This window comes from Callithrix jacchus, chromosome 7 (assembly GCF_049354715.1).
Source record: "Callithrix jacchus isolate 240 chromosome 7, calJac240_pri, whole genome shotgun sequence".
NCBI lineage: Eukaryota > Metazoa > Chordata > Mammalia > Primates > Cebidae > Callithrix > Callithrix jacchus.
In genome coordinates, this window is record NC_133508.1 from 26969320 (window position 1) to 26983846 (window position 14527).

Sequence of the window (14527 nt, forward strand, 5' to 3'; positions counted from 1 at the left end):
TTTATATTTTTGAATTCCAAGTACCACCACATCAACTATAATTGTAAATATTTATAGATGTGAATGACCATGGCTATGCCAGTGATAATAAAAATTAACATGATGACATGTTAGGTGACAACTAGATCTTTCATGAAATTGAGAGGCAGTATCCACACAGAAGCTGGAATGGATGGGTGGGAATCTCAGCTCCACTAGTTACCAGTTGGGTGACCTTCAGCAAATTAACATTCAATGTCTCAGTTTCTTCATTGGTAAAATAGAGACAGTAATAGTACCTTCTTCACTGGAATGGTAAGAAGACTCAGTCGAGGAATACACATATAAAGTACTTAGATGAATACATAACACATAGTGAGCTATATTTCTACTTTGAGACATTGATATAATAAAGTTTTTATTCTATTTTGTTATTTTTTTTACAAGCCCAGAGCTAACCTAGATGGTTATTCTAAATATATTTTAAGATTGATGCCACATAAAGTGGTATCAATCTATGAATCCCAGAACTGGCTACACATTAAATGTAAATTTAGATTTTTTTTATATAGTGAGAAAAACATGAGCATCTGATTGAATAACTCCTTTATTAGATTAAGTTGTTTCTATTTACTTAAAATATATTTAGAATTACCATCTAGGTTAGCTGTGGGCTTGTAAAAAGAATGAAATAATAAATAACAAAAATAGAATAAAAGCTTTATTATATCAATGCCTCAAAGCAGAAATTCTTAGTATAATATAAAGTAATTTTATCCTAACAACTGCTAAAATATTTTCAACTTATACAAAGATAAGTGACACGCATATCAGACATTATTCCCCTTGTAGGCAAATATATAATTAGACATGATTCTTTCTCATGAAAAAAATAAAAGCGAAGTTAAATTAAGGACAAATTGTTCTATACAGACTAGACAAAAAATGCTAAAGTGTAAGGTCAATGAGAGCCAGAACAGTCAGAGAAAGCTTCCCAAAGAAGGGGGAATTGTGCACCAGTGCGCCAGGTCTGAACAAATGAGGCTAGATGAACAGAAACTGCAAAGGCAGGAAGAACAGCAGGAGTAAAGCAGAGGGACAGTGAAATCAGCCCAATTAACCCTGAGGATAAAATCCAGTGGCAGGAGAATAAAAACATATGTCTTATAAATAGATGTTCATACTAGCATTAATTACAGTAGCCAAAAAGTAGAAACAATCTAAAGGCCCATCCACTGATGAATGGATAACTGGTATAGCCATACAATAGAATATTATTCAACAATAAAAAGAAAGCGCTGATATGTGCTACAACACAGGTGAAACCCAAAAACATGCTAAGTAAAAGAAGTCACACATAAAAGACTGCGTATTGTATGACTATTTATATGAAATGTTCAGAACAGGCAAAATTTTTTTTTCAGACAGAGTCTTGCTCGTTACCCAGGCTGGAGTGCAGCAGCATGATCTCAGCTCACTACAACTTCTGCTTCCCAGGTTCAAGCAATTCTGCCTCAGCTTCCTAAGTAGTTGGAATCACAGGTGCGCACCACCACGCCCAGCTAATTTTTGTATTTTTAGTAAAGATGGTTTTCACCATGTTGATCAGGCTGGTTTCAAACTCCTGACCTCAGGATCTGCCTGCCTCAACCTCCCAAAGTGCTGGGATTACAGGCATGAGCCACTGCATCCAGCCTAGAACAGGCAATTTTAAGGAGACAAAATGTAGACGATGGTTGTCTAGGACTGGGCAAGGTGAAGGGACATAGATGGGGTTGGTGGTAATGGCTAAGGGATGTGGGGTTTCTTTTCAGGGTGATAACAATGTTCTAAAATTGACTGTGGTGATGGTTACAAAACTCTCTAAATAATCTCAGAGACACTGAATTGTACACCTTGAATGAACTGTATGGTATGTAAATTATGTCAATAATGTTGTTGTTTTTAAAAATCCAATGGTGGGATCTAGATACTTTTCTTAATTCTCTAGTTTAGAAGTACATACAATACATGATCTAAATATTTCTATGTTTTTGTAATACATTTTAAATGAAAGGAAAATAAAGGAAATGCCAATTTCAAATAGTTTGTAAGTCAACCTAAAACATCTGCATTTTGGAGAAAAGTTAATGATCTTTCTGTACAAATTAACTTGAAAACCATAAAATAAATTGACACAGATTCTGTATCCATTCACAAAAGTGAAAATAAGAAATAAGACAATTATCTGGAACATTCCATTAAACATTATCCTCTAACTTAATCTGGCTTGCTTCACCATGACAATAGCAAAATCACTATGACATACTGTTTAACAGTAAAAAAAACTCCCTCAACTTCCATGAGGAATGATGTGTAATTCTCAAGTTTCCTAAGGCTAAATATTATTTTTTTTAATGTGCAATTATAAGAAAACATGGCAGAATGAAAGTCATAGTTTAATAAACAAGATGGGTGTGGTGGCTCACATCTGTAATTCCAACACTTTGGGAGGCCCAAGCGGGTGGAACACCTGTGGTCAGGAATTCGAGATCAGCCTAGCCAACATGGTGAAACCCCAGCTCTATTAAAAATACAAAAATTAGCTGGGCATACTGGCACATGCCTGTAATGCCCAGCTACTAGGGAGGCTGAGGCAGAAGAATTGCTGGAATCTGGGAGGCAGAGGTTGCAGTGAGCTGAGATCATGCCACTGCACTCCAGCCTCAGCAACAGAGTGAGACTCTGTCTCAAAAAAAAAAAAAAAAGAAAAAGAAGCAAGTGTATTATAACGATAATAAAATTTAAATTAATTATAATGAAAATTCAAAAGAAGGCTATCCACTGAAATGAGCATGATAAAACACTTTATATTTAGCCATTTATATAAATATTAACTGTTGACATGTTAAATTTCATACATACTTGATTTCTGATTTGACCTAATTTCTTCTTTAAATCCTGTGTCTCATCTTCTAAATTAATACGATAACGTGATGTAACCTCCAGAGAAGCCTCTGACATAGACTGTTTTTTTAGGGTATCAGCCAGTTCTTGTTGAAGCTGTCTCACAACAATCTGATAAGACATTTTTGTTACTGATTTTGTAAACCACCTTATTATTAAGTTATATTAAAAATAAAGGGGGGAGGACTCAAGATGGGGCTGTGAGAACAACCCAGGATTGGAGCTCTCGTTGAATCCGCAAACGGTCAGTCGGAGCTGCATTTCCAGACTGATCTTTGTTGCCCACAGAACGGGGAAACTCCCAAGTATAAAAAAGACACGGGACACCAGGCAGATAAACGTAATTCACCACATAAACAGAACCAAAATCAAAAACCACATGATTATCTCAATTGACGCAGAGAAGGCATTTGACAAAATTCAACAGCCCTTTATGCTAAAAACCCTCAATAAACTCGGTATCGATAGAACGTATCTCAAAGTAATAAAAGCTATTTATGACAAACCAACAGCCAATATCATACTGAATGGGCAAAAACTGGAAGCATTCCCTTTGAAATCTGGCACTAGACAAGGATGCCCTCTTTCACCACTCCTATTCAATATAGTTCTGGAAGTTCTAGCCAGAGCAATCAGGCAAGAAAAAGAAATAAAGGGTATTCAAATAGGAAAGGTGGAAGCCAAATTGTCTCTATTTGCAGACGACATGATAGTATACCTAGAAGACCCCATCACCTCAGCCCAAAAACTCCTGAAACTGATAAGCAACTTCAGCAAAGTCTCAGGATATAAAATCAATGTGCAAAAATCACAAGCATTCGTCTACACCAATAACAGACTTAAAGAAAGCCAAATCAAGAACGAACTGCCATTCACAATTGCTACAAAAAGAATAAAATACCTTGGAATACAACTCACAAGGAACGTAAGGGACCTCTTCAAGGAGAACTACAAACCACTGCTCAACAAAATCAGAGAGGACACAAACAGATGGAGAAACATTCCATGTTCATGGTTAGGAAGAATTAATATCGTGAAAATGGCTATACTGCCCAAAGTAATTTACAGAATCAACGCTATCCCCATCAAGCTACCATTGACTTTCTTCTGGAAAAAACCACCATGAACTTCATATGGAACCAAAAGAGAGCCCGCATAGCCAAGTCAATTCTAAGCAAAAAGAACACAGCGGGGGGCATCACACTACCGGATTTCAAACTATACTACAAGGCTACAGTAATCAAAACAGCATGGTACTGGTACCAAAACAGAGATATAGACCAATGGAACAAAACAGAGGCACCGGAGGCAACACAACATATCTACAACTATACAATCTTTGATAAACCTGACAAAAACAAGCAAGGGGGAAAGGATTCCCTGTTTAACAAATGGTGTTGGGAAAACTGGCTAGCCATGCGCAGAAAGCAGAAACTGGACCCCTTCCTGACACCTTACACTAAAATTAACTCCAGATGGATTAAAGACTTAAACATAAGACCTGGCACCATAAAAACCCTAGAAGGAAATCTAGGCAAAACCATCCAGGACATAGGAGTAGGCAAGGACTTCATGAACAAAACACCAAAAGCATTGTCAACAAAAGCCAAAATAGACAAATGGGACCTAATGAAACTCCACAGCTTCTGCACGGCAAAAGAAACAGTCACTAGAGTGGATCGGCAACCAACAGAATGGGAAAAAATCTTTGCAGTTTACCCATCTGACAAAGGGCTGATATCCAGAATTTACAAAGAACTCAAACGGATTTACAGGAAAAAAACAAACAAGCCCATTCAAAAGTGGGCAAAGGATATGAACAGACACTTTACGAAAGAAGACATATATGAGGCCAACAATCATATGAAAAAATGCTCATCGTCACTGGTCATCAGAGAGATGCAAATCAAAACCACATTGAGATACCATCTCACGCCAGTTAGAATGGCGATCATTAAAAAATCTGGAGACAACAGATGCTGGAGAGGATGTGGAGAAAAAGGAACACTTTTACACTGTTGGTGGGAGTGTAAATTAGTTCAACCATTGTGGAAGACGGTGTGGCGATTCCTCAAGGCCTTAGAAATAGAAATTCCATTTGACCCAGCAATCCCATTACTGGGTATATATCCAAAGACTATAAATCGTTCTACTATAAGGACACATGTACACGAATGTTCATTGCAGCACTGTTTACAATAGCAAAGACCTGGAATCAACCCAAATGCCCATTGATAATAGACTGGATTGGAAAAATGTGGCACATATACACCATGGAATATTATGCAGCAATCAGAAATGATGAATTTGTGTCGTTTGTAGGGACAGGGATGAATCTGGAGAACATCATCCTCAGCAAACTGACACAAGAACAGAAAATGAAACACCGCATATTCTCACTCATAGGTGGGAGATGAAAAATGAGAACACATGGACACAGAGAGGGGAGTACTAAACACTGGGGTCTATTGGGGGTAAAAGGGGAGGGCTAGTGGGAGGGGGAGGTGGGGAGGGATAGCCTGGGGAGAAATGCCAAATGTGGGTGAAGGGGAGAAGGAAAGAAAAGCACACTGCCATGTGTGTTCCTACGCAACTGTCTTACATGCTCTGCTCATGTACCCCAAAACCTAAAATCCAATAAAAAATTTAAAAAAAAATAGATAAATAAATGTTAATAATATTTAACTATGATATATATAACTTAAAAAATACTGCCATATACACTGATTCACCTTCTTGTTCTCATATTTACACATTCCTGTTTATTACTGAATTCAGTTAAGGACACAGAAAGTGTTATCTTCCTGCCAAATAGGTCTGATGTTACTTAAACAACAGATTCAGCTCACTATTCATTCATCCCCTGATGAATTCACAATGCTTAACAACCTCCTCAAGTCTCGAAATAATTAAATGAATGAAACTGGTAGCGATTAACTGCACCCTATGCAACATTTTCTCTCTTTTTTATTAGAAACTCAAATCAACTTCAGAGCTCCTCACATATTCAATTGCTTGCCCAAATTCTTCCAACAGATTCCTATCTCAGAATACAGGTAAATTCCAATGGCCTTAGAGGCCCTAGGTAACCTGACCTCCACCTGCCTCCCTGACCTCAGCTGCTATGACTCTCCCCTTACTCACTCCACTGGTGATACCCTACACACTGAAAATGGTGATCCAATACAAAACTAGTAAATCACAAATCACTATACTTACCTTTGTACTGAACAAAGTTACACCCAAATGATAGTTATTGAGCCTTGAAATGAAAATTATGAGCAAGTTATTTGCTCGTAATATATTCAAAGTAAATCATAAATACCAGTGGGGAGATTAAATCAAATGTGGTTGCTAAAATTCACCACATTTTCCCTAAATTATGGTTTAATAAAAAGTACATGCTTTAAAGAATTGACAGATCATAACAATATGTAATTTGAGGCTGAAATATTTTTAGACTTGTCAAATTGACAAGAATAAAAATAAAATCACATCAACTGAAATATATAAAAAGCTACTGACAGAAAAGTATTAAGAGATACACCAATATACTTCAGTTTATCTAGGAAATCTATTAACTGTCAAAATAACACACTTAATTGAATCTTAATTTCAAAATACTCATTTCAGGTACGAGCATTTCCATTTATCCGCTTCATGGTGGCAGAAAAATGGAAATGTTCTTAAGACGTAGCAACATAAAGACATTAAAGTTACTACTTCAGCAGTAAAAGAATACATTATTCACATTAGTTTACTATTCATACTAGTCTCTACTAACAATTCATAACTTAAAATTCAAAGTTTCATAGATGATATAGTAAAGCATCTCTCAGCTCTTTTATTTGCTGAAAACAAGAGATGTTTCTAAACGGATAAACTTATCATCTATTTATTTTTATATTTAACTACATCCAACCTTTAGCCAGAAACAATTTTTTTTTAAACGGAGTCTCACTCTATTGCCCAAGCTGGAGTGCAGTGGCATGATCTCAGCTTACTGCGACCTCTGCAGCCTAGGATCAAGTAATTCTCCTGCCTCAGCCTCCCGAGTAGTTGGGATTATAGGTGCCTGCCACCATGCCCGGCTAATTTTTGTATTTTTAATAGATATGGGGTTTCACCATCTTGGCCAGGCTGGTCTTGAACTCCTGACCTCTTGATCCACCCACCTCAACCTCCCAAAGTGCTGGGATTACAGGCGTAAGCCACTGTGCCCGGCCCAAAATATTATTTTAAATTTTCTTTCAGGAGGTTTGAAAAATATTTATCTGTCTTGATACTTACTTCTCTTTCTGCCTTTTCATTTTCATATTGACACTGTCTTTCTTTTAGGTGATTACATTCACTGATTAACTCCTTATTTCTTTCTTCTAGCAGAAGACTTTGCTTTTCACTCTCAGCTTGCAGCTTTTGTACAATAGCATGAAACTGCTCTTGGATATTAATCACTGTCTTCTCTTTATTGTCAGCCTTGTTGTGGGCATCGTCCAGTTGTTGTCAAAGCAACGTATTCTCACTTTGTAGTTGAGACAATCTCTCCTCTACAGACTCCTGCTTTCCAATGTATTTATTCACTTTAACTTGTTCATTTTGATACTTTTGTTCCATTTCCTTCAGTTGACACTGTGTTTGGCTTAGGTCTGTTTGTACCCGTTCTAAACCCAAAGTCTTTTCTCTGAGGGCATTTCTCACGTGATGGAGCTCAATTTCTAGGCTATTGAGTTTACTTTCAGTTTTAGAAAGTTGTTGAGAAAGAATCTCATTGTTATCTTTTAGGTTAGACACATCAAAATGCATTCTGTCTTGTAAACGAGACCACTCATCTCTTGCTCTCTGGAAAGCAAGTTCTAGGTCTCTTTTTGATGTCTCACTTTGATCACGATCATGTATAGCAGCAGCCAGTCGAGCACGGTATGATTCAACTTCTGTTTCCAGTCTGTCCTTGCTTTGCTTTTCATTCTCCAGTTTAGACTTTAGCATCGCATTCTCTGCTGTCAGAACATTAAGTCGTCCATTATACTGGGATATTGTTTGTGTTAATGTTTCCTCATTCTGTTTTATAGTCTTCTGAAGGTCTTCATTCTTTTCTTTCGCAATTTCAATGTCCTCAAAACATTTCTTTTCTTTTTCCTGGTTTTGACTTTTTATTGTGTCTATTTCTAGTCTTAGTATAGCAATTTCTTCCTGCAACACACTATTTTTATGCAATAGGCCTTTTTCTTCTTCATGACTATGAGAATTCTAGTAAAACAAAGGAAACTTTTAGCTAGCACCCAAGAAAATGACATATCACGATTTCCTTGACATTAAAGAATCACCTGTACATTTTACAATAAGGGGGTTACAATAAGTATATATCCAATTGAAAAAAAAGTTGGATCAAAACTCAAACCTTACAGAGCATAAACTCCCAAAAGTTCAAAAATTTGTTTGAAGATAATTAATTCATGAAAGTAAAAGAGAAACCATTAGAGAATTTTTAAGAATCTCAGAATTGGAAAGGCCTTTCCCTGAATTACAACAAATTCAAAAGCATAAAAGATTAATAATTTGACTACATTTAAAAATTGGGTTTATACTCTGCTATCTAACCCATACACCATCCCATAGTAAGAGCCCTGGCTCTGCATATATTTAGACAGATCAAATTTCCAAAAGTCCTTTAAGTTCCTTTTTTCTGAGAATATTCTAGAGATATTCTACTTTTCTAACATCTTTATAGTCAGTTATAACAATTACATTTATTGATGAATAATAAATCTAGGCACTGTACTAAGCACTTCTACATATGATGAACTCATTTAGTATCACAATTCTGAAAAGGAAAGGTTAAGAAAATATAAGCAAACTGTACGACTTTCCCCAGGTCTTCTGACTCTATTTGCAGTGGTGTTCTGCTAAATCACAATTACTTCTGTGATATAAATATTTAAATACAAAAGAAGCCTTTTATTTCAGAACACTAATGGTAAATAAGACAAAATTTGTAGAGCTCCTCTTAGAAATATGAGACTATTTGTTGTTGCAATAACTTTCGTTTCCCCTTCCTATTGTTTGAAACCGTAATAGTGTGAAACAGGTAGAAATAGCTCAACTGTTTTACTAGGAACAAAATACGTATCACTAAATTATCACTAAGTATATATGATGGCATATCACTGTTTCAAAAGCTCTTTTTACTGAAATAAGATACTACTTGCAGCAAACTATTACTCTTCTCAAAAGTGAGAAGAATAACAGCCACAATATGGTCCCTGAACTAGCTGTACTTTTCCTCTCTTCCTATGGGTAGAAGTAATAAACTAACCTCTCCATTAGTATAACAAGGTGATGAAATCGCTTCCAAAAACTTGAGAATCTATTGTCAGTAGCAAAGGTTTTGAGATTGTGGAAAGACCATCAATTCCTATGGAAGATACTATTAAAAGCTTCTCCTTTGGATGAGGCCATTCTGAATGTCATTACTTGACTGCTGCAGACAGCTGGTTTTTAAAATATATACACATACAAATACATATACACACATATTTGAAAATGACTACAAGAAATACCTCAGAATTCATTTTCTTTTGAGTCATTTCAATCTCCTTTTGTTTGGAAAGGTGATTGGTCAGAATTCCATCTTGTAACACTCTGGCATTCTGTTCTCGAGAAAGTTGCCTCTGAGTGTCATTTCGCTCTTGTACAACCTAGAGATACGTTAAGTTTTGGGCCTATTAGCATTTTTTTAAAGTCTAAAAGGTTAATCAAGAGCAGAATTTTAAAAAAAACTTATAAAAAAGAAAGAGCATATTAAAACACAAGAACCTTTATTACTCAAGAATTACTCAAATTTTAATCGCATAAATGACAGCTAAATTCATCAAAGAGCAAAAACAGTTCTTAAATGCAGACAAATATAGAAGTGTGAAATAAAATGTCTTCACAAAACATTTTACTAGTTTCATCATTTTAGAGGTATTTAGCCTTTATTTTAACATAAAATGCCTAAATTAACATTTATTTTAGTGATTAAACTCAAAGTACCCTCCATTCCTTCATTCAGAAAAAAGACTGAGCGTCTATTATGTGCCAAGATTTATCATGAATAATTTTAGTTATAAATGTAATAGTTCAGTTTAAGATGAGATAATATTTTTGTTTTAAACCTACATAATATATTTTAAATCAAAAGGATGTTATGAGTAAATACTGATGAAATAAAGTTAAGAATATAAAATTTTTACCAAAAATTAATTTACCTGATTCAAATTACTTTTTACAGTTCTTAATTCCATCTCCAGTGTTTGGAGAGTCAGTTCAAGTTGCTGTTTCACTTCAACTTCTTTCCTATATTGCTCTTCTTTCCCTCTTAACTGTTCCCTAATTTTTTCATACAACATATCAGCATTTCTTCTCTTCTCTTCTTCTTGGTTTAGGCTAAATCTGCAGTTAAATATGCTTATCTTAAAATTTGTTTTGTTAGAAAATAAAAAGTTCATGTGTGATCTGCCACTTCATATGTTGGTTTATTATCCTAATAAAATTTGTGTGTTATTGAATACTTTTCCTTTCTGGTTCTCAGGTTTTTAATTTCTCACTTCAGTCTTTTCCAAAGAACATATATACTTGAAAGGAAGTGATGAAGAGACATTCTGCTAACTGGTAAGTTTCTGTTACAAGTACCTCTGGTAAATATTATGGAAAAGGATACTGGAAATTATTCAGTAAAGATACAAGATCAAAATTATCTTTTTGGTCAGGTGCCAGTGGTTCATGTCTATAATCCCAGCACTTTGGGAGGCAGAGGTGGGCCGACCACTTGAGGTCAGGAGTTCCAGACCAGCCTGGCCAATATGGTGAAACCACATCTCTGCTAAAAATACAAAACATTAGCTGATGTGGTGGCAGGTGCCCTAATCCCAGCTACTCAGGAGGCTGAGGCAGGAGAATCACTTGAGCCCAGGAGGCAGAGGTTTTAGTGAGCCAAGATCGCACCACTGCACTCCAGCCTGGGCGACAGAGTGAGAGTCTGTCTCAAAAAAAAAAAAGCAAATTATCCTTTCTTAAAACAGTCATAATTACTCCTCAATTAGGAAAGATAATTTACAGTTAACTAAAAAGAAGTTATTGGTTATTAAAGTATTTATACATTCAATAAAAATAAATTTTTGTTTTTATGAAATATTACAAGTGTCCCTAAAAATTATTATAGTTAAGAAAACACCCTCAGATGTCTTTCTTACAACATATATCTACAGATTAGTATAATTAAAGATTGGGCTATGGAGCCTAATATTGGTTACCCCATATTTTCTATGTTTCTTTTTCTGGTAACACTTTCAACTTATCTTCTTGATTATTACATATTGCATAAACAATTTTTAAATTTTGTTTAGAACAAAACAGAATCTAATATTTAAGTAAACCATAAAGAATAATATGTGGTTTCAACACAGAACTTTGAATTAGCTTTATCTATGTATGAGAGAGAGATCACTTTTGTAGTCACTTACCATTCTATTTTTTAATTCATGCATCTTTTTTTTTTTTTAATTTTTTATTGGATTATAGGTTTTGGGGTACATGATCAGAGTATGCAAGACAGTTGCGTAGGTACACACATGGCAGTGTGCTTTCTTTTCTTCTCCCCTTCACCCACATTTGGCTTTTCTCCCCAGGCTATCCCTCCCCACCTCCCCCTCCCACTGGCCCTCCCCTTTTCCCCCCAATAGACCCCAGTGTTTAGTACTCCCCTTTATGTGTCCATGTGTTCTCATTTTTCATCACCCACCTATGAGTGAGAATATGCGGTGTTTCATTTTCTGTTCTTGTGTCAGTTTGCTGAGGATGATGTTCTCCAGATTCATCCATGTCCCTACAAACGACACAAACTCATCATTTCTGATTGCTGCATAATATTCCATGGTGTATATGTGCCACATTTTTCCAATCCAGTCTATTATCAATGGGCATTTGGGTTGATTCCAGGTCTTTGCTATTGTAAACAGTGCTGCAATGAACATTCGTGTACATGTGTCCTTATAGTAGAACGATTTATAGTCTTTTGGATATACACCCAGTAATGGGATTGCTGGGTCAAATGGAATTTCTATTTCTAAGGCCTTGAGGAATCGCCACACCGTCTTCCACAATGGTTGAACTAATTTACACTCCCACCAACAGTGTAAAAGTGTTCCTTTTTCTCCACATCCTCTCCAGCATCTGTTGTCTCCAGAGTTTTTAATGATCGCCATTCTAACTGGCGTGAGATGGTATCTCAATGTGGTTTTGATTTGCATCTCTCTGATGATCAGTGACGATGAGCATTTTTTCATATGATTGTTGGCCTCATATATGTCTTCTTTCGTAAAGTATCTGTTCATATCCTTTTCCCACTTTTGAATGGGCTTGTTTGTTTTTTTCCTGTAAATCTGTTTGAGTTCTTTGTAAATTCTGGATATCAGCCCTTTGTCAGATGGGTAAACTGCAAAAATTTTATCCCATTCTGTTGGTTGCCGATCCACTCTAGTGACTGTTTCTTTTGCCGTGCAGAAGCTGTGGAGTTTCATTAGGTCCCATTTGTCTATTTTGGCTTTTGTTGACAATGCTTTCGGTGTTTTGTTCATGAAGTCCTTGCCTACTCCTATGTCCTGCATAGTTTTGCCTAGATTTTCTTCTAGGGTTTTTATGGTGCCAGGTCTTATGTTTAAGTCTTTAATCCATCTGGAGTTAATTTTAGTGTAAGGTGTCAGGAAGGGGTCCAGTTTCTGCTTTCTGCGCATGGCTAGCCAGTTTTCCCAACACCATTTGTTAAACAGGGAATCCTTGCCCCATTGCTTGTTTTTGTCAGGTTTATCAAAGATTGTATAGTTGTAGATATGTTGTGTTGCCTCCGGTGCCTCTGTTTTGTTCCGTTGGTCTATATCTCTGTTTTGGTACCAGTACCATGCTGTTTTGATTACTGTAGCCTTGTAGTATAGTTTGAAATCCGGTAGTGTGATGCCCCCCGCTGTGTTCTTTTTGCTTAGAATTGACTTGGCTATGCGGGCTCTCTTTTGGTTCCATATGAAGTTCATGGTGGTTTTTTCCAGTTCTGTGAAGAAAGTCAATGGTAGCTTGATGGGGATAGCGTTGATTCTGTAAATTACTTTGGGCAGTATAGCCATTTTCACGATATTAATTCTTCCTAACCATGAACATGGAATGTTTCTCCATCTGTTTGTATCCTCTCTGATTTCGTTGAGCAGTGGTTTGTAGTTTTCCTTGAAGAGGTCTCTTACGTTCCTTGTGAGTTGTATTCCTAGGTATTTTATTCTTTCTGTAGCAATTGCGAATGGCAGTTCGCTCTTGATTTGGCTTTCTTTAAGTCTGTTATTGGTGTAGACGAATGTATAAAAATTTTCTTAGTATTGTGGGTTGAAAAAAATGGCCATTTCATTCTCTATTGATTGAAATGTAAATTAACACAAACTTTCTTGAGAACAATTTAAACATTTGGATCAAAGGCCTTTTTAAAAAAAATTTCTATACTTTAAACAAATAATTCTATATTGAAGAATTTATTCAAAGTAAATAACTAGAAATATAGAAAAATATTTATAAAAAAGTATTCCTTCCACCATTAACTATAATACAAAAAACTTTCAACCCAAAGCTCATTCTATTAAATAAATGAGATTTCCATATGGTAGACTACATACATACATTAAAATGATTTAAAAGAATATATATTTAGTAGAAGTACATAGTTAAGAACTAGTTATATTATTTTCAAAAATTTCACACTTCACAAGACTAAGAAGTCTTCTTCCCTGCTAAGCCCCAGAAGGTAAGTGAGCAATTACAAGAAAACTCCTATATATCTTTAGTACAAAGTAAATACACATTTCTTCAAAACTAGGCTATTGTACCTTAAAGAGCACAGTTCTCGTTCCCATTCAACTTTTTGATGCTCTAACTGTGATTTTATTTCTTTTGTTTCAGACAGCTCCTTCTGTAGTACATTAACCTTATCTTCCATTTCTTAAATTTTTACTGTAAGTAGTTCACAGTGATTTTTTTTAAGTTCTAATAATCTTTCACAAGAAAGAGCTGCATCCTGGATTTTCAATAGGGTAACAGAATCTGTAACAGAGAGAAAACAAGACAGAAATAAATATACGAGTACCTTTCGCATATAACGAACTTTACACTAGAACATTCACTAACCAAATATATACTGAGGGCCTACAATGTGGAAGACATTAAACCAAGCCCTGCAGATAAAACGGACAAGACCTCTGCTCTTGTTTAGCTTCAAGTACAGTGAAGAAACAAAGACAAAAAAAAAGTGACAATTATAAATTCAGATAGATGCTGTACAAAAACAGAGTTCTAATGACCACAAAAGAGAATTTGACCTATACTGGGCCCAGGAAAGATTTCCCTGAGGGAGAGGTGACTACACTGAGAAATGAAGCATGAGAAGGCAGCAGTTAAGCAAAGGGGGAAGAAAAGCATTCCAGCCAGTCTGTGGCATGTGCTGAGGCTCTACTGCAGTCTGCTTCAAGAACTGACTTTCCTTCTTTTCTGAAATGACCAAAAACAAAATAGACAAAATACATGAAACACCGAG

The 14527-nt window shown here is 35.8% G+C and overlaps 2 protein-coding genes across 7 annotated transcripts in view; one reads left to right on the forward strand and one right to left on the reverse strand.

Annotated features, from left to right (window-relative positions):
- LOC103790987 (amyloid beta A4 precursor protein-binding family B member 1-interacting protein-like) overlaps positions 1-14527 on the forward strand; it is a 216554-nt gene that overhangs the window by 125281 nt on the left and 76746 nt on the right. The window lies entirely within an intron of this gene.
- Positions 1-14527, reverse strand: part of LOC128928269 (ankyrin repeat domain-containing protein 26-like) — a 60837-nt gene that overhangs the window by 27155 nt on the left and 19155 nt on the right. The window contains 5 exon segments of the mRNA XM_078329673.1: positions 2884-3036; positions 7216-8172; positions 9483-9620; positions 10173-10356; positions 13824-14037. Of these exon segments, the coding sequence (XP_078185799.1) occupies positions 2884-3036; positions 7216-8172; positions 9483-9620; positions 10173-10356; positions 13824-14037 (1646 nt within the window).